Raw genomic sequence first — 23,244 nt, 5'->3', positions numbered from 1 at the left:
CCGCAAAAGCTTATTGAACACCTGTTACATGCTTCTACCTCAGAAATCTCCCTCCCATCTACTAGCTCCTTTAATTCTCATGACCCTGTAGAGGGGGGATTATTAGCCCCATTTTGCAGATGAGGAAATTGAGGCTCAGAGAGGTGAAATGACTGGCCTAGTGTCACGCAAAAATAGGGGGTGAGGCAGAGCTAGGATTTCAACCCAGATCAGAACTGTGGTCTTCCTAGTGTCCCATGCCTCTTAGTCAAGAACAAGGGTTAAGATTACGGGGTCTGGGGTCAGATGAAACCTAGTTGAAATTTCTGCCCTGCTTCCCCCTAGCTGTGTGACCTTGGGTGAGTCACTGAGCACTCTGAGCCTCACTCTCCTCATCTGTGCAATGGGCACAGTCTATAGTCCTGCCACAGTGGTGTGGTGTGGAGTCAAGCAGCCCATGCACCTGGGGGCAGAGCCCAGGCTTGGAGCTTCTAGTGTCCTCTAGAGGGGGAGGCTGTTCTTTATATGAGAAGACAAAGAGTTTCTCCCAGCCATCTCTCGCCATCTGCCAACTCCCAACAGGATATAATTATTCAAATTGAATAAATGTTTGCTGAGTGAGACTTGGACTTCCTTTAGGTTCAAACCAGACTCAAGTGTAGGAGAGGGGTAGGGAGGGGGATCAGGGTGGGGAGTGGCCCTGGGCTGCTCCGCCAGCCATGCATGCCCCAGACTAAATTCAGAGTGTTCACATAGGAATTCATCCATCCATTCATTCATTAAACAAACATTATTTTGTGCCAGGCCTGCTCTGGTGCTGGGGATACAGTGAGTGGGGAGCAAGATAAACTTGAGTCCTCCAGGCCCAGAGCTCCTATCTAGGGGTGAGAGACAGACGGGAGCCAGAGAGGCCTGGGGAGAGGCTTTTGCTGGTTGGAGGGTGATGAGGGAAGCCTGGACGAAGATGGAGTGGTCCTGATGAGCCCCATGGAAGTGTATGGGATAACTGAGGCTCAGAGAGGTAAAGTGACTTGCCTAAGGTCACACAGCTAATAGGTGGCAGAGCTGGTTTTCTCTCAGCCAGGACCTGACCCTGCCTCCTTTGGATTGCCTGAAACAACATCACCACTCTGAGTTCTTAGCTACTTCAGTTCTAGAAATGTGAACACATGCTTTGGCAAAAAAGGTGTTTGGGAAACACTGCATATGCCACCCCTTTCTGGAGCATGGTTCACGGTGCCCATTAAAGGCTCTGAGGGGCCCTGCAGGAAAGGAACCTGCTTAGCCCACATCCTCATGGGCTTCCACTCCATCCAGTCAAAGCATGTTGGGCAAGTCGATGCCTTCAGGGGGTCAAAGTCACCCAGCTCTGGTGGGCCCCTCCCAGAATGCTCTGCAAACCAGAGACTCCAGTCAGTGGTAAGAGCCCAAGGCGCCAACGAGGGCTGTGACAGTTCAGGCAGGCTTCCTGGAGGAGGAGGTCCTGAAGTTAGACCAGCAGGGACAGCTCAGCTCAGGCACCTGCAGGGAGGCTGTGGACATGATGGTGATGAGTGAGGGCTTGAGGGACCAGAGGGGCTGTGTTCAAATTATAGCTTTGCTCTTAGCTGCTGTGTGACCTTGGGGAAATGACAGGACTCCTGTGAGCCTCAATTTCCTCATCTGTAAAATGGGATAATGACAGAACCTCAAGGTGATACTCAAGGCCTTAGCCCTTAGCCCAGCGTGGCTGGGAGGAAGATTCCACGGTTGAGAGTGTCAGCCTGGCAACGGAGAAGGAGGGCTGTTCACATTCTTTTTCTCCTCTGAAGAACCAGAGACTCTGGAAAATACTCCTTGACCTGAAAAAGCCCCAACTGGACGCTCCTGTGGGTCTGTTACAGACACAACTTTGCAAATCAGATATGACAGGGAAATGTGTGCCAAGATGGTGGCCAGCTGTTCAGCAGTGGGGAGAGGGCTGCTTAGAGACCCGCATGGCCTCCTTGGAGACCCGACGCCGTCGGCCTCGCTGTGCCCCAAGCACAGGTGTGTGAGGGCGCGCGCCCTGCCCAGAGGGAGCGGGGATGGGCACGGGCAGGCGGCTCACGGAGGAAACTCTCTCACACCACACACCACACCAGACACACACATACACACACACCACACACCATACGCACCACACACACACTCACGCCACACACTCCACACACAAACCACACACACACTGCACACACTCACACCACATATACACACCACACCACACACAGTCACATACCATACATGCTCACACACTCAGGCCACCATTCCCGAGGGACGCTGTGCTTGGCGCGAGGCCTCGCCTCCTCTGTGCCCACATCGGGGAGGTGGTGCACGAGGTGGAGCACTGGGGGTTGGAGTCAGAAGCAGGTCCAGTTCCCTCCTTGCTGGGCAAAGCCCCTTCACCCTTTAGGCCTTATGACTGTGGAAGGATGCTATCGGCCTCTGCTTCTGGGTGATTTTGGGAAAAAATTTTAAAAAGGTATTTAGCACAGTGATTGGCACATAGTAACTGCTGAGGAGGTCCACGGACTCTACCTGTCCCCCCTTCCTCTGCTCTGCTGACCGAGGCCCTTCCCGTCCCCTGAGCCCTGTGGTCCTGGGGGTGGGGGCAGTGTTGCCAATCACAGCAGCCCATCCCCTAGCCACACGGATTGGCCCAGGGGTGAACATGTGACTGCTGCCAGGCCAATCAGAGACCTGGCCTGGCATGTGTATATGGTATGTGGATAAGAAGTCCCTCCTCTGTGGTTCCAAAGCCTGGAACAGACTGGACCTTTGTCCACATCCCTCTTGCCACGTGGAGGATGCCCCTTCCAGGAGCAGAGAATGAGGCCCAGAAATGGGACAGCAGAGCTGAGGGTGATCAAGGTGACGCAAGGCAGCTGCTGAAGTTCCGTCCACTGGTGACACACGCATTGATGAAAGCCTGGTCTCCGTGTTGGGAGGTGTGAATGTCAGCTGGGGGCTGCTCTGTGATAGCCTAGGACATCTGTCCCATCCCCAAGGGCCCCTCACCGCATCCCAGGAAGGGACACAGATAAGACCCTCCCCCAAAGCCAAAGGCCTCCTTTCCCAACATGGATGGGAGAAACCAACGATCTGGGGAGAAGCCCCTAAGAGCCCCTCTTTCCATAGTAAGTGGAAGATTTATTGGGTAATGATGACGTCAACCATTTGGCAGGGGCCTTTGTGCACGTTGAGCTCTCAGGCCTCAAGGAGCTGCAGCCACAGGCCGTGCGGTGAGGCTGCCTGAGCCCAGAGGAAGGCCGAGCAGCCATCTCTTGCTCACAATGCTCCCCACGGACGGGGTTGGACTTGCTGGCCACTCTCCTTCCCCTCGCTTGGTGAGTTCCTCTTGGGGGCTCTTGCCCTGCAATCTGTCCTCCCCAGGCGTCCACCAGCTTGTCTTCCTCCAGTTGGATCCACCAGAGCCAGGAGTGTTCTCAGCCCCCAGCTGCGAAGGGGTCTATGAGGAGAAGGATGTGTGTGTTTCCACCCCCCTTCTAGACATCTGGTCACCCAAACACTAGAGAACGGGTCTCGGCCCTGTGGACCACGAGATCCCAAAGAGAGGCTCCGAGTCAGGTCATTTCTGTACCTTCAGGGCCCGTGCCGGGCATGGCACAGGGTAGGCATTAGTGGACACGTGTTGACTGAATGCTGAGTGCTTACATTCCTCCAGAGTCAGGGAACTCACTCACTCCCCATGAGGAAACTGACTCATCAGTGGCCACCTTGGAGAAGGATCCCTTAGGCTTCTTCTGGGGCAGGCTCAAGAGCGTCCCTACCTGGTCCCTGGGTCCCCCCAGTATCCCACACCAACAGCAGGCCTTCCTCTAGCCAGGATGGAGATGCTCTTTGTAAATCTACGTTAACAAGCCTGCTGCTTTAGTTGCAGACACTGGTCAGAGCCCAAGCTGTGGCTCGTCTCTGTCAATCAATGCATTGTATCATCCCCTGAAAGCGATTAGGAAGGAGAGCCGTCATCTCACTGGATTTCAGGTCTCCACACTGTAAACGTCTCATCCTGGTTAACGGTCGCTTGGACGGACGGCCCCACGAGCCTTTCACCACACATGACTCCTGCTGTGCTGCCTCCTCCCAAGACGGAGGCTTTGTTATTTTTGCCCCCGTTTCACAGAAGGGCCCTCAGAGACATGGGATTCACTCAAGGAGCCTGGCTGGTGACCCACGGCAGGGGGTGTGGGCCTGGGCCAGAGCAGCCCCGGACCCCAGAGTTCGAGGCTGGTGGGCCAAGTGCCCCAGGCAGACCCCAGACCTCGGCCTGGTAAGCATGGGCATGAAGTCCCCACTCTGCTTTCCCCCAAAGGCTGCTGTGAACGCCCCTTCCTGCCATTTTCAGAGCCCCTCCCCTGGCTGTCCCTGGTCTCGTCCCAAGAGGGAACTAATGAGGGGCCGCCTCCCATGGGCTAATCATGGTGCTTTGCAAAGACACCCTTGGGCGTCCCTATGGCTGGGGGATGAGGTCTCACTCTAGGAGCTGGAGTGGGGTATGGATCAGTCAAAATGATCTGCTCCAGCTCCCATACGTCAACCCCCCGGACGCCTTAGCAAGGCCAGCCAGTTCATCCTGGAGGTGACCTCCTCTGCGGAGCTGATAAGCTCCCCCTTCATAAGTATTCACTCAGGGCTTCCCTGGTGGCGCAGTGGTTGAGAATCTGCCTGCCAATGCAGGGGACATGGGTTCGAGCCCTGGTCTGGGAAGATCCCACATGCCGCGGAGCAACTAGGCCCGTGAGCCACAGCTACTGAGCCTGCGCATCTGGAGCCTCTGCTCCGCAACAAGAGAGGCCGCGATAGTGAGAGGCCCGCGCACTGCGATGAAGAGTGGCCCCCGCTTGCCGCAACTAGAGAAAGCCCTTGCACAGAAACGAAGACCCAACACAGCCAAAAATAAATAAATAAATTAATTAATAAAAAAATAATAAATAAGTATTCACTCAAACACAGCCTGTGCACTAACTCTGACCTTGGCCCCATTTTCCTTGCCCCTGTGTGGGGCAAGGAACAGGCACTGACAGCTTGCCCAGGCCACCTACTGGCAAGCGGCAGAAGCAGGGTCTGAGCCAGGCAACCAGGCCATCTGGCTTCCCCGACCCGGGCTGCTGGGAGGGGACCTCGGGGCCCCATAAAGCCACAACTGTGTTTATTTGATAGAGTCACAGCCACTCCAGCAAGGAAACCAACACTGCTGACACCTCCCCAGGACTCCAGGGTTTGGCTCAGACACTCCTCAGCCCAGAGGAGTAGCTCCCAAGATGAGGTGGGCACAGAGATTTGGGGGTAACCTAATTCTAGAACTTTCTCTCTTAATTTACAGCCTTCCCCAGCCCTTTTCTCCAACACCCAGCAGCTAAGCCCTTAGAAGAGTCAAGGGCTTGAAGAATGCTAAAAATTTAATGTATGTTAAAAGGGTATTAAATTCTAAACTAAAATTTACATGGGAATATGACATTAAAACATTTTTAGCTTTCAGGAAGCTGGGGGCTGGAATGCTCTAATATAGACAAATGTTATCATTTTAAAAAGAATTAGCTTCACAGTATTTCTTATGTATTCATAGAGCTAAGGCATGAAGATGTGAACCCTGCCTGGGGGCTCGTCAGCAAGGCAGGCGGGTCTGGTGAGGGGAGAGGGCCCTGGGAGGGAGGGCCTAGGCCCCCAGCTGGATCCAGGGGGCTTCCCTGGGGTTCTGGGGATGCTCCCTGAAGCCAGTTGGCAGGCGGAGGCCTTGGTCCTCGTGTTCCCTAGGAACTAGGCACCCTGGCTCCTGTTACTGATCCCCTATTGTGCGCCAGGCCAGTGACACTGAAGATGAGATTCTGTCCCAGTCCTGCAGATGAGAAGATGGCTCAGAGAGGTTGAGTCATGGGTCCAAGGTCACACAGCAAGGAGGCAGATTTTCATTCCTTCTGCAGCTTCTCAGCTCAAGTCTTGAGGCTGTTTGAACACTCACCCACCTGGCCGCCCCCTCCCTCACCGGCTCCCAGTGACTGGAGCAGGGCTTCCCGGCGTCCCAGCCCTGGTCTGCCCCCCACCTCACTACAGCTCCTGGCTCTCATCTCTCCCAGGCCTCTCAGGTAAAGTGCGCCCTCCCTGCCAGGTGAGGGGGCCTGGAGGACATCAGTCTCTGTGTTCCTGCTGCAGCCTGAGGCCCAGAGGCTGTGCTCAGATGTTTGTGGAATGAAAGGGGGAGTTTATGGAGCAGGCGCTTGCTGCTACCACCCCCGTGCCAGGCCCTGGGCTGGACCCAAAGATAACTCAGGCCTATCCCCTCTCCCCCAGTACTGGGGTTTGCCTTCAGGAAGTCTGTGGCTGAGTTTTTTCCAAAAAGGGCCAGAGGAGGGCCGTGGAGAGGGGGCTGGGAGATGTGACTGGCTGTGACTTCTATAGTGCGAGCCTGTGCCGGCTCCAGGGTTGAACCCGGCTCTCAGAGGTGCATCATTTATCCATGCTGGCGCCCTCCTCGCCTGTCTCTGGGGTCAGGGCATTGGCTACAGGAGCCGTGGGACGGGGGGGAGGTGGGCACCATGCGACCAGACACGAGATGACTTGGGGATCACTGAGGCTGAGGTCGCGGGGCCCTGGGAGAGGGTGGGAGGCCTTGAATGACAGATGAGGGGTGATTTTTGCCCTTTTCCACTCACTACCCTAGGGCTCCCTCTAGCCGGTGGCCACCTGGCCCAGCTCAGGGGACACAAGTCTTCAGGGGCAGCGTCCTGCTTCTGAATGAGGAGGGGGCATCCCAGGGGCAGGACCCTGGGACTGGGATGGGGCAGGCAGAGCTGGGGTCCCTGACCCAGCTGCCCCTTCGCCCACCCCCCTCTGCTCCAGGCACCATCACAGAGCTGAGAGTGACATAGCCCCAGCAAGTGACTAGCAAAACCCCATCCGCCAGAGGTCACGGTGAAGGAGGGCCTGGCCCAGCTGGCGGTGCTGGCTGGATGCCATCCCCGGGAACCTGGGGTGGGAGCTGCACCCTGAACCCGCACCTCCGAGATGAGCGCTCTTACATTCTCCATGTTACAGACGGGGCTACTGAGGCTCAGAGAGATGAAAGTTGTCCTCTGTCACTTGGTTGAGCAAGGCAGGGCCAGGATTCCTGCTGGGGCTCTATGACTTCAGGCTGTGGCTGCGTCCTGGTCACCCTGAGGAGGTCCCTGGCCCCCTCTGGGTGGTGAGAGCTGAGAGGCGCAGCAGGCAGCCCCCCGCCCCAGCCAGGCCAGCAAATGACCACTCGCTGCCTAGCGGCCACCTCCCCGCCACCATGCCTCCGGGAGGTCACTCATTGGCAGTTAAAAATCTACTGTGACTTGTCAGAAAAATGAATAAATGGGCACATTATTTTTTCATTCCAGACCTCAGCATCTGTTTGTCTAATCAGCAAGGAGAGTGGGGAAGTCGGCAAGGGCTGCCGTGCACGGTTTATGTAAGTTTTCCTCTGTCAGAGGAGTTTAAATGGGTAATGAACAGGCCGTGGTGATTTGAAATATAATCCCATTACGCTGACGAGATTACAGGCCTTCGAGACTTCACAAATCACTCTTAGGGCTTTTATAGCAAACACCACCCTGCTGGGATTTTGCATTTAAGCAGAGGTGTTTGGTGGGAACACAACATGACAGGCTTAACCCTCTCCCTCTCCTGGCTGCCCTTCCAACGAGCAGGATCCGCCCAGCGGGGCCTCCAGGGAACCTTCAGGGTCAAGGGCATTTGGGCCACATCAGCCGAGATGGAGGCCCAGCAAGGTTGGGGACAGCTTGTTTGTGGGGGGGGCAGGTGGGAGGCGGGAGAGCCTCTCCATCACTTCCCAGCTGCATGGCCTCAGAGGGGGCTTCTCTTTGCCTCCATTTCCTCATGTGTAAAACGGGGATTAGGTGGGCATGTGGATGGACTGAGAAAGTGGTTAGTAAAATAGTAACTAACCTATTCTGAGAGCTTAATAAGAGGCAGGGGGCAGGCACTGATAAAAGAACAGCGTCAACTTAACTTTACCTTCGCCAGCGTTGGAGGTGTGACTGTGGTCCTTCACGATGTGATGTGGTGTGTGGGTGGATGTTTTCAATGCAAACAGTTATGTATTTATTTCAGTGTGCACCAGAAAGCGTATATGCTGCACACCAAATTCGGGACTCCATGGCCATTCTTGCTTAGGATGAAGTTTAAGGTAGAGAACAGCATTAGCCTGGATCAGTATCAGGGAAAATATTTCACTGTAGGTGAGGTGCTATCTTGGGGCGGCCTGTGAATGGGGACTTTTGGGAAGCACAGTGTCATCTCATGGTGGCAGACATTGCGACTGTTTCCCAAACATTTGTGACTTCCCATCCTTGGGTGGTCGCACCTCTCTGTCCCCCAGGTGACTGATTCTGGCCAATGAAATGTGAGTGAAGGGACCCGTGTGCCACTTTTTTGGGTTTTTTTAAAGATTTTTTTTTTTTTGATGTGGACCATTTTTAAAGTCTTTATTGAATTTGTTACAGTATTGCTTCTGTTTTATGTTTTGGTTTTTTGGCCGCGAGACATGTGGGATCCTAGCTCCCCGACCAGGGATCAAACCTGCACCCCCTGCGTTGGAAGGTGAAGTCTTAACCACTGGACCACCAGGGAAGTCCCCATGTGCCACTTTTGAACCACAGTATCTCATTGTTGCTGCCCATTCTCCAGCCCTTCTGTCTCCCACCTGCACCTTTGTGGAAGCCCGAAGGCGGCTGGACCACGGCTCACTCCGTGTGATGGGAAATAAGTGCTGTGTTAAAGCCACTGAGGCCTTGGGGCTGTTAGTGTCACTGCAGCCCAGCCATCCTGCCTAGTAAACTCATCCAGTCTTCACAAGGCCCCTTTGAAGAAAGTATTATTGTCCTTACCTTACAGAAGAGGAAACTGAGGCTCAAAGAAGTAAAGTAGCTCATCTGAGGACACACCAACCAGGAGAGAGCTGGAATTTGAGCACAATCTGCCCGACCCCAGGGTCTGCTCTCATAAGAGGGCACTCACTGAGTGTTTGCTTCACAGAATCAGTTGGTGAGGAAGGACAGGGTGGGCAGAGCCGCAGAGTCTGGCTCTGGGACTTAGGGTGCAGGCTCGCAGCATAGGGCCCCCAAATCAAGCCGTCTGTCCCTGGGGCAGAGGGCCCAGGCCCGGAGCCTGTGTGCCCTCCTTCCTGGCACTGAGGAAGCTGGTCTTGGCGCTGCCACGGCAGTTTATTTGGACTCTGGAACTCAAGGAGGGGACAGCTCGGTACAGCCGGGTCCCCTCTCAGGGGGGGCACCACTGGGGAGAACATGGTGTTCGCACAACTGGACTAAGCAAGATGACAGATGCCAACATCATGTGGCCGTTTATCAGGTGTTCACACACCAGGCCCTGTGCGTATATTGTCTCACTGAGTCTTGATTCCAGCCCTGCAAGTTGGCGTCTTCACCCCGTTGTACAGAAGGGACCCCGCGGCACAGAGGAGTTAGCCCCTTACCCGGAGGGAGTGAGGCCGGTGAGGAGGGGCTGGGATCGGGACCCACACCTGGGAGGGGCCCCCCAGTCCTCGGACCGACCGATCCCCGCGGGGCTCTGGGACGGATGCCGCTGCTTATGCCCGAGGAGGAGGCTCGGCTCACAGGGAGGGTGTGGGGGGCTGGGGGCTGATCCCGGGTCTGCACCCTGAGCGCTCTGACCCTGAGCTGGGGAAGCCCCTGCTTTTTTCTTCTCTTCCTCCTGTTCCTCCCTCTGGAAGGAAGAGAGCAGCCCTGGCAGCACCGGCAAGAGTCAGGTGGCAAGAGCTGTGCCAGGAGCCGGGGGCCGGTCCTGCCAGGGCTGCCATGGAGGCCGTGGTGGCCCCTTGGGGATGCCGATGTGGGTACCGGGGAGCAGGCCGGGGGTGGCGGGGCGGAGGCGCACACCCCTTCTTCCCACCTCTGTCTCCCCTCCCCAGTCTCGGGGCCCTTTCTTCAGCCTCCATGGCAGCCGCCATCCTCGCCAGCTGGGAAGCTCAAAAGCTGTTGATGCCGTGCCCGGTGGTGAAGCCACAGTGTCTCCCTCTCCAGGGCCACTGGGGCGGGGGCTTCCTTCTCCCCTGAGAGGCCACAGCACGTCAAGAGCCATGACTGTCCCGCTCAGCAGGGCTGCTGCCTCCCCACCTCAGGCTCCCAGGCCCCCACCCTGCCCGTTGCTCCCACCGCCCGTCACTCTGCCTGGCGCTCACCTGGCCCATGCTGGTCCCCACAGGGCTTGCATGGCGCTCGCTGCAGTGTGGCCTGGGGGTCACCTGCCACCTCTTGACCTCACCAGACTGTGAGCGTCGTGATGACCAAGTTGGGTCTTTGCTCCCCTCTGTCCCGACGTGTCCCAGTCCCTCACCTGGGGAACCAGGGACCTGAAGGGGCAGCTGGCAGGCTTTAGGGACATGACAGGGGAGGGCACAACCTTCCAGCTTTTTAACCCATGGAGAGAAGACTCAGACGGATGTCAACGTGGTCTCCACACAGCTGAGGGGCCCCCCGAGGCAGTGGGGAGACTGGTCCCGGGGACCAGGGAGGAGAGGGGTTAGGAGGTAGCTGCCGTGCTGGGTGGGAAGAGGGACCCGGCACGCAGGGTTGGCAGCACAGGCCCGGGGAGTCCTGGCCAAGGGGGACCAAACAGGCCAACAAGGAAAAGCACTGACCTGAACGGCAGTGCGCCCTGTCGCTGGAGGTCTGCAGGCTGAGGCCCAAAGACCCTGGGAGGGAACATACATTTGCTGCTCCGGGCAGGAGGCTGGACGAAGCGAGCTCACAGTATTCCTCAACTCTTAGCTTCTTGTTCAGATGCAGAGGAGCTCCTGCAAGTTTTGGAAAACAGAAACCACTGGAAGGAAGTTTGGGCTCACTGTGATTCTGAGACATTTAAGACATTCTCTAGAAGGGTCTGCAGGGACCACCTACTCCAGCACCTGCATTTATAGATGAGGAAACCGCGGCCCAGCAAGGCAGTGCCCGGCTCAGGCCCGCAGCCACTAGCCACAGAGGGCAGGGCCCAGAGGCTTAGAGCACAGCTGCCGTTCAGTCACTCTCACTGTGTCCCAGATGGAAGGTGGGACCCTTCCAAGCCCCAAGTCCTCAACCCTGGAATGGAGGTAGTGACAGGACCTGCCAGCGGCTGGCTGCGGGATCACCTGTGCCTGTGCGTATTTATGAGGGGCCGGCACCCAGCCTGCCCTCAGATGATGGGGGCTGCTCAGTGGCCAGCGGAGGCCAGGGCTCCAGGTACCACTGCTAGGGCCTGTCAGGCCACCCAGACTTGGTAAAGTCCCCGTCCTGAGTTACCATCAGGTCCGTGGGGGCCACACTGGAGCAAGGTCAGGAGACTCGCTGGAAGGTGGAGGCAGGGCCTGCTGGGTCGCTTGGGTGTAACCTGGGTGTGCTGAGCTCCTGCTTTGTAAAGCTGGGCCCTGGGGAGACAGGTGAGAGGTGCTCACAGTCTTACCTTAAAATCCAGGTATCGGGTGTGGGAGGGGCCGAGGAAAAACTGAATTTAAACAGTCTCGCTATTTGGTGGACCTGGGCAGTGGTTAGTGCTCCCCTTAAATTATTCCTTCTACTGTGTGTTTCATGTAAATTGCACATGTGCTGTTTCAGGATATGAGAATGGTGTTGATTTTGTAACTGAAGGAAATGATGATTTCAAAGTCACCCTGGAGTGAAGAGGGTCATCCTGTCTTGCTCAGTATTAAAGGAGGCCCACGGTACATTTCAGAGCCGCTCGGCACCACATCAACTGCCAGCAAACGTCACCGCCCAGAGCGATTCATGGCGGTCACCGCCCTCAGCAGTATGTGCGCAAGACTTCAAGAATTCAAAGAAATACGTAAAAGAAGGTGCTTATGATTTTTATTTTAATATTGAATATGTCACAAGATTTAATGACCAAATTAGTCATTTACATTTTTCAAAGATATCTAAATATAAAATTGCTAAAAATTCAAATACAGATAGCAAGCTACAAATAATATTTCTTTTGTTTCTGGGATGGGTAGGAATGGAAGACATTAGAAAAGGGTGCTTCTGTTGGCTGAACAAAGATCAGAATGAAAGAGGAATTCATTAGGTGCCTCTGTGCAAACGGACCCTCAACTGTGAGAGGCTGTTTCAGCCACGTCGCTTCCTGTACAATGATTTAAAAAACTTTGAAATGCAGGTCCTCAATGAAACCTCAGTCCGCCATCTTGGCCAGGGCCAGTGCGAAAGGACGTCACCCCGGGAGGGACCCTGGAGAGGCTGGCGAGGACCACAGAGGCATCAGGTGTGGCCAGAGGGGTGGTGTCGGCAGATACCTGATTCCTTGCCCCCCACCCCCTGGGAGCTGGACCCCTGGCAGCAGCTCCTCCCGCCCCGCAGTCTCTGATGCAGTGAAAGCAGCACTTCCTTCCTGCTCAGACCAGGGGGCAGGCACTGTGAGGAGAGGAGAAAGGGAGCCGAGGCCCCTCCGAGATAGCACTGCAGAGACTCTTCCGAGTCCAGGAAAAATCCACATGCGGGTCCAACTGTCAGCTGAAACTTAGACTTGTTATTTAGGAAACAGAAGAGACCACTTCCGGCTGGGAGCTCAGTGTGACCCCCACTTCCCCGAGCCCCGAGCTTTACATGCAGTCCTGCCTTCCTGAAATCAGAGGTGCTGGGATGAGTTGAGAAGAGGAGGCTTCTGAAGGGGAAAATGGCGCAGCCTTGGACACACATCACTCGGTCCCTTTCCTAACTTTAGTAAGATAACTATCCTCAAAGCAATGCACTCGTTTAAACAAATGGCATAGTTAAAACTATTGACTAAATCCTAAACATTTCTTCTGAAAAATCGAGCCATAGCTTTTCCAATCTGCCTGTTCAATATGGGAACAGATTTTAAAGAGAATGACATAATCAATCCTCTGCCCCCAAAGAATGGTCCATCATACCAACCATGATAAAGAGTTTATTAAAAGGAAGAAAAAAAAAAGAACCGTACATTTTTGTTCTTCGTTTAAGAAATTTGATCAAGTTGCAAGGACATGTCTGGGCATGGCTATGTACATCTTCGGGCGGGACCGTCAGGCAGTGAAGGTGGCTGGGCAGCTTGTGGCTCCTCTCGGTGTCGTCCGGCCCCGGGCACTGCTAATCAAAGCCATTACCACTCAGGGTTCGGTCCCGTGGCAACGTCCCCAGCTCTGTTCTAGGGGGTGCCCCCCCTTCCCCAAGAGCCCAGCAGCCCTGTCCTCGTGAGGCAGGAGCTGGCCTCCCCGAGGACTGCAGGACACAGGGTTGGCTCTAGGGCCACCTGGCCCTGGCAGGCAGGCTCTGAGCTATGGCAACAGATTGAAGCGGGAGGCCAGTGTCATTGTTGCCCTGATTTCTTTTCCTTCTGGAAGCTGAAGCTTGTACGTCTGTTCAGTTTTCTTTGTTTCTGAGCAAAATAGTCAGCCCGGGCAGTGCTTGCTCGTGATTCCAGGATGTAGTTAACCTAGAAAGCAAGACGACACAGCCCAGTCACTTGCCAGCCGCTCTGCTCGCCTGGGATGAGCAAGGGAAGGCCCTGCCCCGGGCTGGGCGCCCTCCGGGCCCAGTGTTCCCCTGTGCATGGCATCCAGTCACCACGGCAACCCCGCAGGCTGGGACCGGAGCCCGCTGCACAACGGGAAAACACGCCTGGAGAAGACACGAGGCTGGTACAGGCCTTTCAGCCAGTGGTGGAGCTTTTCTGATTCCAGAGCCCGTGGTCCCTCCCAGAAGCCTGTGTACCGGGCTTCCTGGTTCTGCCCCCAGCCTGCCGTGCAGCCCTGGGCTCGCACATAACTCCTCTGAGCCCCCTCTTCCCTCGTCTGAAAGACAAGGACGTCACAGGGATGAAAACCAAACTAAAACAAGGCTCTGTGTTCAGCCTCCCACCAGCAGGTACAGAGGTTCCAACGGGGGTATGTTAATGCTCACAAGCACCCCACTAGCTACGGCTCATTTGATAAAAAAGGAAAGTGAGGCTCAGAGAAGAGGACCAAGCTGCCCGGATCACCGAGAGGTCAGGGTCAAAGCCGGGAAAGGTGCCGTGGGAACTCTGTGCAGGATGCACAGCCAGCTGCCTCCCAGGTCCCCACGTTGCTGCTCCCACCTGGTTCTCTTGGGGTCTTTTCAGACCCCCCGTGCTGGACAGTCACTGTCACCGTCACCTTTGGCACTGAGCACCTGCCTTATCTGAGCCTCACTCCGTGTTTGGTTCAAGGGGCAGAGGGAAAATTAAGACTTGGTCCCTGTCCCAAGGACCTCACGGCCTAGTGAGTGTCCAACAGAACAAGTGTGACAACAGATACAGAAGGAGCAGAAAGGAATGGGGAGAGTAACTATCGGGGACATGTGGGGCAGGGAAGGCTTGTGGAGGAGATGAATGAGATGGGTTTTGAGAGACAAATAGGAGTTCGGGGTATACAAGGGGTGGGGAGAATCAGCATGCATCAAGGCACAGCAGTGGAACACGGCAAGGGGGTGTCCATGAACTGCAGAAGCTTAGGGGCCAGTCAAGGTGAGGCAGGGAGGAGCCAGGGAAGGGCAGCAGTGCCATGATCAGACCCACACCTGGTGCGAGGATGAGCCCCTGGCTGGGTGGTGGTGGCGGTGGCAGCAGCAGCAGCGTTCCAAGTGCTTTTCAAGGATTGAGTCATTTAACCCTCACAACAGCCTTAGGAGATGGCTGCCATTGTTATCCCCATTGTACAGAGGAGAAAACTGAGGCACAGGAATGATAACGTCATTTACTCGAGGTCACAAAGCTAGAAAGAGTACGCGCCAGGACCTGGACCAGCTCTTCAGGTCCCGGGCCTCCTCAGAGGCCCCCACCCCCTCACCCCCTCAGACCTGGCTCCTTCCACTGCCCCAACTGCCCTCTGGCTGGGCCTTTCTGAGAACAAACACTGTTTCTCTTCAACCTCAAATATCTAAAAGTTATGACTAGAACCCTGAATATTCCTGGCTAGAGAAACGAGCTGCCCCCTCTGTTGATTGTACTCTGAGGACCACGTGTCCCGCTCCCGGAGCGGGAGAAGCCTCTGCGGACTGAGAAAGAACCGAGGTGCTCCGGGGAGGCGGTGCGGATGCCTCGCCTCGCGTGGGGCTGGGGCTCTGCCACGGTGTCCCCTCCAGACTTTCTGCTCCGATAGTCGCCGGCAGCAGGCGTTAAAAGCGTGTGTGTGAGTACAGAAGGCTTGACGCGCTCGGCCCACTGCCTCGCCAAGTTACCAGCTGAGAGCAATAAATCATGAGGCCTGCAGGGCCGGGTGACGATTTGGGACACTAGAGACAATGCATGGAAAGAAGAGGTTTATCATTCTTAATAAGAGCAATCTTTGGGTTCGATTGTTTGCACACTCAACCAATCTACTGTTTTCAGTGTATATTTGGCACATGTAACTTGACAAAAGCATTTTAAAATGATCCTCAACAGGCCAACTATTTCCTAAATTTATTATCTTCAGTGCTTTGTGATAATCACATAGATAATTTTAATGGAAGATTAATGTAATAATCAGAAGATAAAAACGCCCTTTGGTCTGCCATTAGCTGGTTAATATGCTGTGGCTTAAAACTTGCACAATTTTATGCACTATAGAGTGTTTCACTTTCAATGCATTTTACAGCTTAAGGCATAAAAATATAGGGAGTTTTCATGGTCAATAAAGTCACAGCCTCCATCACTCGATCACGAGAAGAACCCAATTTGAAGAGTCCAGTGATTCCTCTGAGATTCACCTCGAAGCCTGCAGAATGAGGGACCACACAGGGTGGGAAGGGGCAGGTCTGGGACTCCTCAGCTTGGTTCAGGATGAGGCTCCACCTGTATGTGCTCTGTGGCCTTGGGCCTCTTTTTCCTCGTCTATAAAGTGGGGATAATAATGTCTACACTGGGCAGGGCAGTTGCGAAGATGAAATGAGATAATGTACATAAAATGTCTTGTATACAGTCGGTGCTCAATAAATGGGTCCTATGGGGAAAAACACAACGAGATAAAAATAACTTGATGGAGAGTTGCCTGCTTGTAATAGTTTCTTTGACATTAGCCTCTGGTCCTTATTTCCTCCTTTCAGTTTCAGTCTAAAGCTCTTATTTTATGTGAAACTCCTCAATTCTAGAACCACCACATGTATTACTTGCGTCTAAGACTGACCTGAGAAGAACCTCTAATGGCAACATTTCTACCAAGTGGGGCCTCAGTCACTTGGTGTTGGTGCAAAGCCCCACGAAGACATTGGGAATGGCAGATCGGGCTAAGTATTTAAACTGCTTTAAAAATCAGAGATCGGAAACGTGAAATTTAATCTTCCATCAGGATCGCGATCATTAGCTCTCTAAATAAATCAGGCTGGGACTTCTCCTGGAGTCTTGTGCATGATGTAATATTTCTACAAGCATTTTCATATGAAAACAGACATTTTAGGGAAGGTGATAGGCCTTGGGGATTTTGCAGAAAAGCATCTGCTTCAAGGGAGCATTTGGTCCTGGAAAATGATTTCTCTGCACTTGTTCTTCCACAGTCTTGCACTGAAGTCATAAACCAGTGTTTCTGTCATCAATCTGCTGTTGTGAAAATTATTTTGATGTCAAACACAGGATTATAATTTTACTAGAATCCTTCTGAAGTCTTGAATATTTTAATGCTGGCTACAAAAAAAAAGGCCAGGACTTCCCTGGTGGCACAGTGGTTAAGAATCCGCCTGCCAATGCAGGGGACATGGGTTCGAGCCCTGGTCTGGGAAGATGCCACATGCTGTGGAGCAAGCTCGTGCGCCACAACTACTGAGCCCGCGTGTCACAACTACTGAAGCCCGCAAGCCTAGAGCCCGTGCTCTGCAGCAAGAGAAGCCACCACAATGAGAAGCTCGCACACTGCAACGAAGAGTAGCCCCCGCTTGCTGCAACTAGAGAAAGCCCGCAGGCAGCAACGAAGACCCAATGCAGCCAAAAATAAAATAAAAAAATAAATAAATAAATAATTAAAAAAAGGCCAGCCCTGACGGGGTAATGGAATATTTCTCCACCTGGCCCCCGAGTGCGGCACGTGCTCCCTGGGCCGTCGGGGGATGCGCTGGCAGGTAACTCCTAGCTCGCTGCTTTCAGGCACTCTAGGTGGGCACTGTCCCCTGCCTGTTCCGAGGGGCTCCAATCCGGGGTGGTCTATGAACCCTCTGCTTTCCATCCAACTGGTCATGCTACTCTGTCTCGGCTCTAAACTGTCCTCCTAGCAGCTTCATTCTTTTAATTCTCATCTACTACTTTTGAAAATCTTTTGAAGCCATGAGGGACTTTGCCTCAAAATGTTTCTGTGACACAATTCCATTTCATCGAAATCTCCTGTTCAGCTCCTTAAGTCTGTGCACACCTGGGAGCACAAGTTCTGGAATCCGCCAAACCTGGGTCAAGTTCTGGTTCTGCCTGTCACAACCCTGGCTAAGTTACTTTTTTCCTGAGCCTCAGTTTTCATCTAGAAAATGGGAATGACTGTATATCACTACATCATAGAGGTGTGAAGGTTCCTTGAGACAGGACAGGTAAAGTGCCTGGCCCAGGTCCTGCACGTTGTGACCCCTCAGTATATCTTAGTACTTTTATTACTATTACTTGACGACACCTACTCTTAAGAAGATAACGAATAATCACTTAGGTAGCTTCACCGTACCATTTAATATTTGCTCTAGCAGCTAATATTAGCCTTATGGTGGGGTAGGGCAGGGTAGGTACCATGATCCCCATTTTACAGGAGAAGAAACTGAGGCCCAGGGAGGTGATGTGACTGGTCAGAGTCACACACAACCAGGGGTGGAGGAGCCCCCTCTGGCTCTAAGCCCTGTTCTGCCAAAGCAGTTCTGTTTTCTCTGTCTGGTCATTCTACGTAAGATTTGGCTCAGAGAAAGGATTCTCAGTTTGAAAGAGTCTGAAAATCACTAGTCCAGGGCTACTCAGAGTGTGGTACACAGACGGCATCCTGGGCAGCCCCTGAGAGCTTCTTAGAGACACAGAATCTCGGGCCCTGACCCATATTTCCTGAACCAACAAGACCCCACGGGAGCTTTTCTCAGTCCGACGCCACTTTGCAAGATTCTGTGTGGCTTGGCCCCTGCAACCTCTCTGCTCCAGACACACAGGCTTGGGTGCAACCTCCCAGCCACACCACACTCGCCCTGCTTCTCTGCCCCATCACAGGCTGCTCCCTCTGTGAAATGTCTTTTCTCTCTCCTCACCTGGTAAAATGTGTGCTTTTCCATCCATCCTTCAGGGCTCAGCTCTCCCTGCCTCCCTACCCCCTGTACCAAGTCAGTTTACTCTTTACACATCCATGGGGCACCTTGTGACTTATTTAACAGTCTTTTAAAAATATTTATTTATTCATTGGCTGCATTGGGTCTTTGTTGCTGTGCACGGGCTTTCTCTAGTTGCGGCGAGCAGGGGCTACTCTTCATTGTGGTGCACGGGCTTCTCATTGCAGTGGTTTCTCTTGTTGCGGAGCACGGGCTCTAGGTGTGTGGGCTTCAGTAGTTGTGGCACTCAGACTCAGTAGTTGTGGCTCGCGGGCTCTAGAGTGAAGGCTCAGTAGTTGTGGTGCACAGGCTGAGTTGCTCCATGGTATGTGGGATCTCCCCGGACCAGGGCTCAAACCCGTGTCCCCTGCATTGGCAGGTGGATTCTTAACCACTGCGCCACCAGGGAAGTCCCTCTCTGTAATTTTCTTAACGTCTGTCTCCTCTGAAAGAGGACAAGCTCGCTGAGGGCAGGGACTGGGTCTGTCACTGCAGTATCCTGAGTACTAGCCTGGCACACAGAAGGTGCTCCGTGAGCACTGTTGAGATATGGTAACAGACAATTCTAGCATCAAGCCGGGTATGTTTACAACAGGTTAATTATCGTGATTACTTTAAGGTGTCTTCAAACAATAACAATAATTTCCTCAGAGTCTGTTCCAGGAACCTCAAGGAGCTCCTGAGTGGGGTTGGAGGGAAATAAATGGTACGTAAAAAGAATGAATAAACACACGAAGAAGCAGGATTATCGGGGGACTGGGAGGAAGCTGAAGGGGCTTCTGGCTGGCGGAAGCAGCTGCAGAGCAGCTGACCTGCGGTGTGGCCCAGGCCTGGGTGCTCACCAGCCGGGTGACCCGTAGGCAGTGCAGTGACCCTGCAAAACCGGCCCGGGAGCCTTGTGCGGTGCTGGCGGGGAGCCGGTCCTGCATACTCCGGGTCTGGGCCGAGAAGGAACACTCACCTTGAGCACGATTTCATTGACGGTAGCAGCGTCAGATTCAAAGTAGAGGTGTTTATAGTCGTGATTGCTTAGATACGTGAGTTTAAATATCGCATGACCTAGAGGGAGAGAGAAAAGGCAGCGTTGAGGGGGCTCTGGTGGGTTACCTTGGGGGAGGCCCCCCATATTCTCCTCTCCCCTTGTCATTTCAGTTCCAGCGAGAGCAAGTGGAGGCTGCAGGGCTGCAGCTCTTCCCAGGAGTCGTTCACCTTCTCATCACAGGTGGGGAGAGAGCAGTCAGTAAAAAACAGATCAAACAGCCAGTTAGGTCCCATTCCACTCTGGAGGGTGTTCCAGGGACGACAGATTAGGAAAGCTCTACGGAACTATTTCTACATAATAATTGCATGGAAAAGGTGGTATTTTTTTAAGGCAGAAGACCAATTAACTCCAAATTATTACTCTAAAAATAACTGTGCTTAAAGTCAAATAAATGAGCAACAGGAAGGAGGAAGGCCGATAGTAATGCTATTACGAGGTTCTCCATAGCCCGGCTCCTGCTGGGAGGGGGAGTCCTGGTCATGTGATCCCGCGTGGAAGCTGCGCCCAGGGCCTCCGGCCATTTCCACCCTGGAAGGATGGGTGGACTGGGGGCGGCGGGGGGCGTGGAGAGGCTGCTCTAAAGGCTGCCATGGAAAGCTGGCACCTCAAAGAGCAGACTGACTCAGGGGGTCTGACCCCCTGAACACACAAACCACCCCCAGACCCAAATGCTTTCGTAACCCTTTCCTACCACCTTCAGGGCAACCTTGTCATTTCTGGGACTGCTTCCTGGTCTAGCCTCACCTCACTTCACCACCCTCAGATGCCACATGCCAGCCCAGGGCATTGCACATACCCACCTGCCCATGCTTGGGATGTCCCCTCTCATTATCCTGTCTCCAAAAGATCAGCCAATGCTGGGTACTTTAGCTCAACTGGCACCTCCGTGGGATACATTTCTAGGCACGCTTCTCATGTGGCCTCCCACACAGTACTCAGCCCGTCAAAGAAACCTGCTTACCGTATCACGCCACCTGCAGCCGCGTCCGCACCCCCTGTGCCTGTCCTTTGGGCCAAACATGCCAATCAGATTCCCTCCTCTAAGCAGAGACATAGGTGCCCGCCGTCCTCACTCCCATGTGACGCTCTCCCTGGCCTATCAGCTCATGCCGTCCTTGGGTTCTGGGAGACCCCTGTGGACCTCCAAGAAAGTCCTCTTTCTCCTTAAGCTATTTTGAAGTTGGTTTCCATTACTGGCAACCAAAGGAGCACTGCTCCAGAGAGACGTGTAGTCAGAGCTCAGTAAACATTCCCAGACCAAGCAGCAGCTGGTGACATCTTACCCAGAGGCTTCCTCCTACCAGCCTCAGAAACAACTCCTCGTCTTTTCTGCAGACTTCAGCGCTTGTGAGATTAAAATTCAGCATATCCTTTCTATTAGGCCTTCTCATCCGTTGTCCTTTTAATTGAAGCAGTGGCTGGTCATAGTTATTAATTAATAACATATCACCCATATTACTGTAAGTTCACCTCTTTCCCGGAGAAATCTTCTTGGAAACTTTATTTACAGTAGCTAATTCTTCAGCTCTTCAAAAATAAACTGATATATGCTGTACGTTTGTGGCCAGAAAAGTTAAGCTGCTGGTATTTTATCCTGGAAACATCATTATGATATATTTTTTGTGACTATAAATTCAATATTGAAAAAATTAGCTAATAATTTCTGAAAAACCTCGCTTTCCGTCACTTGACAAATTTAGCCTGATTCTAAATCAGGGTACTAAAATGTTAGAATTCTTAGCTGAAAGCTAATCATTCTGTGAATATATAAATTACTTGTTTCTGAGAAGTGAATCTCACATGAATGGATGTATCTGTATGTATGGACGTGAGTGTATGTGTGTATTCTTTTATCTTTACAGGATTCAGCTCAGAATGTCAGAGTCTTGATGGTGATATCACTGTGTGGAAGAACAATGCAGATCTCTCTGTTGGCCATGCTGTGACCAAGCAGAGCCGTCTATGAAGGTCACAGGGCTGTGAAGGACAAACAGAGACACCCCCTCCAGGAGGCCTTCCTGCTGACACCTGGCCATGACAGACACAGACACCGACACCAGTGCCTGCAGCTAAAAAGGACCAGAAGGTGTTAGGGAGGTCTGTGGACCCGAAGCTTCGGGGTTCAGTGACCACTCTGATAAGTGATCTCATGGACTGTCTATAGCACCTGCTCCCGCTCGTCACTGACAAAACAAAACCAAAACCTCAAGATACTAGAGCATGTTTCGCCTGAACAACTGGGACACCATTAAAAACCTGTCCTGCACTCTTTAGAAAGAGCCAAATCTACACATGGCACACGTGCCATGCAGTCTGCAGGCGCCTGGGAGCCTCTGGAAGGAAGCCTCCACACCATCCCCTTGGATGGTACGGGCTCACGGAGGGGAGGCCTGTGGTTCATCTGCACACCAATCATAGGACAAAAACAAACTAATCATCCCACATCGAGTGTCCGGAACGGCTGCCTATTTGGGTCAGGTGACTACAGACACCACCCCCCGTGTACTGTGCGGAGCTAGGAGGCTGTGTGGCCTTTGCCTGTCCCCAGCACTCCTGCCAGACCCCCAAGGAAGAGGGAAGCAAGTCAGAGTGATGGAGAGTTCCAGCCCTGACCGTCTCACTGAAGCCTCTGACTTATCTGTGCTTTCCAGTGAGAGCGCTCACATCACTGAGGGAAGGGGAGACAGAACACCACCTGGAGAACCTGTATTAGGATTCAACAGCTCAGCCCTTTTGCAACTACTACAGAGCCACAGATAGACTACCATACAGCTAATAACCGGGTGCGGTGTGGTGGGACAGCTACAGCAGACGGCCGCTTCCTGCTCTGTGGGAGGACTTCGGAGGGAGAGCTCTAGTTAACTTAGAGCCACGCTGTCACCCGTGCTGGAGCCATGGAGCATGGGGCCAAGGCGCTCCGAGAGAGTTTTTGCTGTGAGGCTTTTCCCCTGGCTCCAGGGGTCCCTGTTTTGCTGGCTGGCCAGAGGAATGAACACCGGGAACACTGAGAGACAAGTATGATGAGCATGACGAAGAAGGTGACCTCAGGGAGATGCTGTGGAGGCCCCAGGGGAGGTGGCTGGCCTGGTGGTGGAAGGGCCATCAGAGACAGCTTCCTGGAGAAGCTGATGCCTGACTGAGCAGCCTCAGAGGAGGAAGGGGGTCAGCAGGGTAAAGGTGGGGTGGAGAAGGATGCAACAGGGCGAGGACAGAGCGTGGACACACACACAGGGGCAAGAGGCAGCACGCCTCCGAGCCAGAGCTCCGAGCAGACAGGTTCACCAACAGTGGACGGGCAGGAGGTGCTGTAACACAGGGCAGACTAAAGGGCTGGGAACACTGGATTCAACAGCTGAGGGAGCCACTAGTGGAGTGTAAGCTGGGCAGTGAAGTAAATGGTCAAATTGGGCTTTTGGGCATTCACCCTGGCTCGCCAGGGCCTGGAGGCAGGGGACCAGCTGCCACAGTCATCCAGGTAGAAGCATATTCAGTTTTGAGCTAGACAGGAGTAAAAAGGATGCTGAGAAAGGGATTGACTTGAGAACTATAGAGAAGGTGGCAGGACTTGGGAATTCTTTTATAATAGAATAGTTAATAAGCAGAAATCACACTTGTATAATTTCACCTAATCCAAAGCCCATACATTAAAGTGTAACAAGTTAATTGACCTCTTTCTGGAAATGGATCTATCAATAAACATGAGTAGTTTATGCTATGTGGTAAATTTCCACCAGAGGTGTCTGGGAAGAAATCACTGGCATTTCAACACCAGCTGAACAGAATAGGAACACAAAGTGAGAAAAGTCTGTTATCAAACCTTTATCAGCCTCGGGCATCTCTAGGCTCACCTCAGGTAAAGGAGGAAGAGGGGTCAAATGTCCTCCTCAGCTGCAGCCCATC

General features: G+C 53.3%; 1 protein-coding gene across 15 annotated transcripts in view; it reads right to left on the bottom strand.

The window, feature by feature from the left end:
* Window positions 1–12,944: 12,944 nt before the first annotated feature.
* MAPKAP1 (MAPK associated protein 1) overlaps window positions 12,945–23,244 on the bottom strand; it is a 237,908-nt gene continuing 227,608 nt past the window's right edge. For all 15 annotated transcript variants that reach the window (XM_082467787.1, XM_082467781.1, XM_082467782.1 and 12 more), the window contains 2 exons: window positions 19,264–19,361; window positions 12,945–13,485 (listed from right to left, as the gene is read on the bottom strand). In XM_082467787.1, the coding sequence (XP_082323913.1) occupies window positions 13,360–13,485; window positions 19,264–19,361 (224 nt within the window). In that variant the 3' untranslated portion in view covers window positions 12,945–13,359. The remainder of the gene's footprint in view (window positions 13,486–19,263; window positions 19,362–23,244) is intronic.

This window comes from Balaenoptera physalus (genome assembly GCF_965194825.1).
Source record: "Balaenoptera physalus genome assembly, chromosome: 7".
NCBI classification, from domain to species: Eukaryota; Metazoa; Chordata; class Mammalia; order Artiodactyla; family Balaenopteridae; genus Balaenoptera; species Balaenoptera physalus.
Note: the sequence above shows the minus strand (reverse complement) of the source record. Positions and strands in the feature narration are given on the sequence as shown.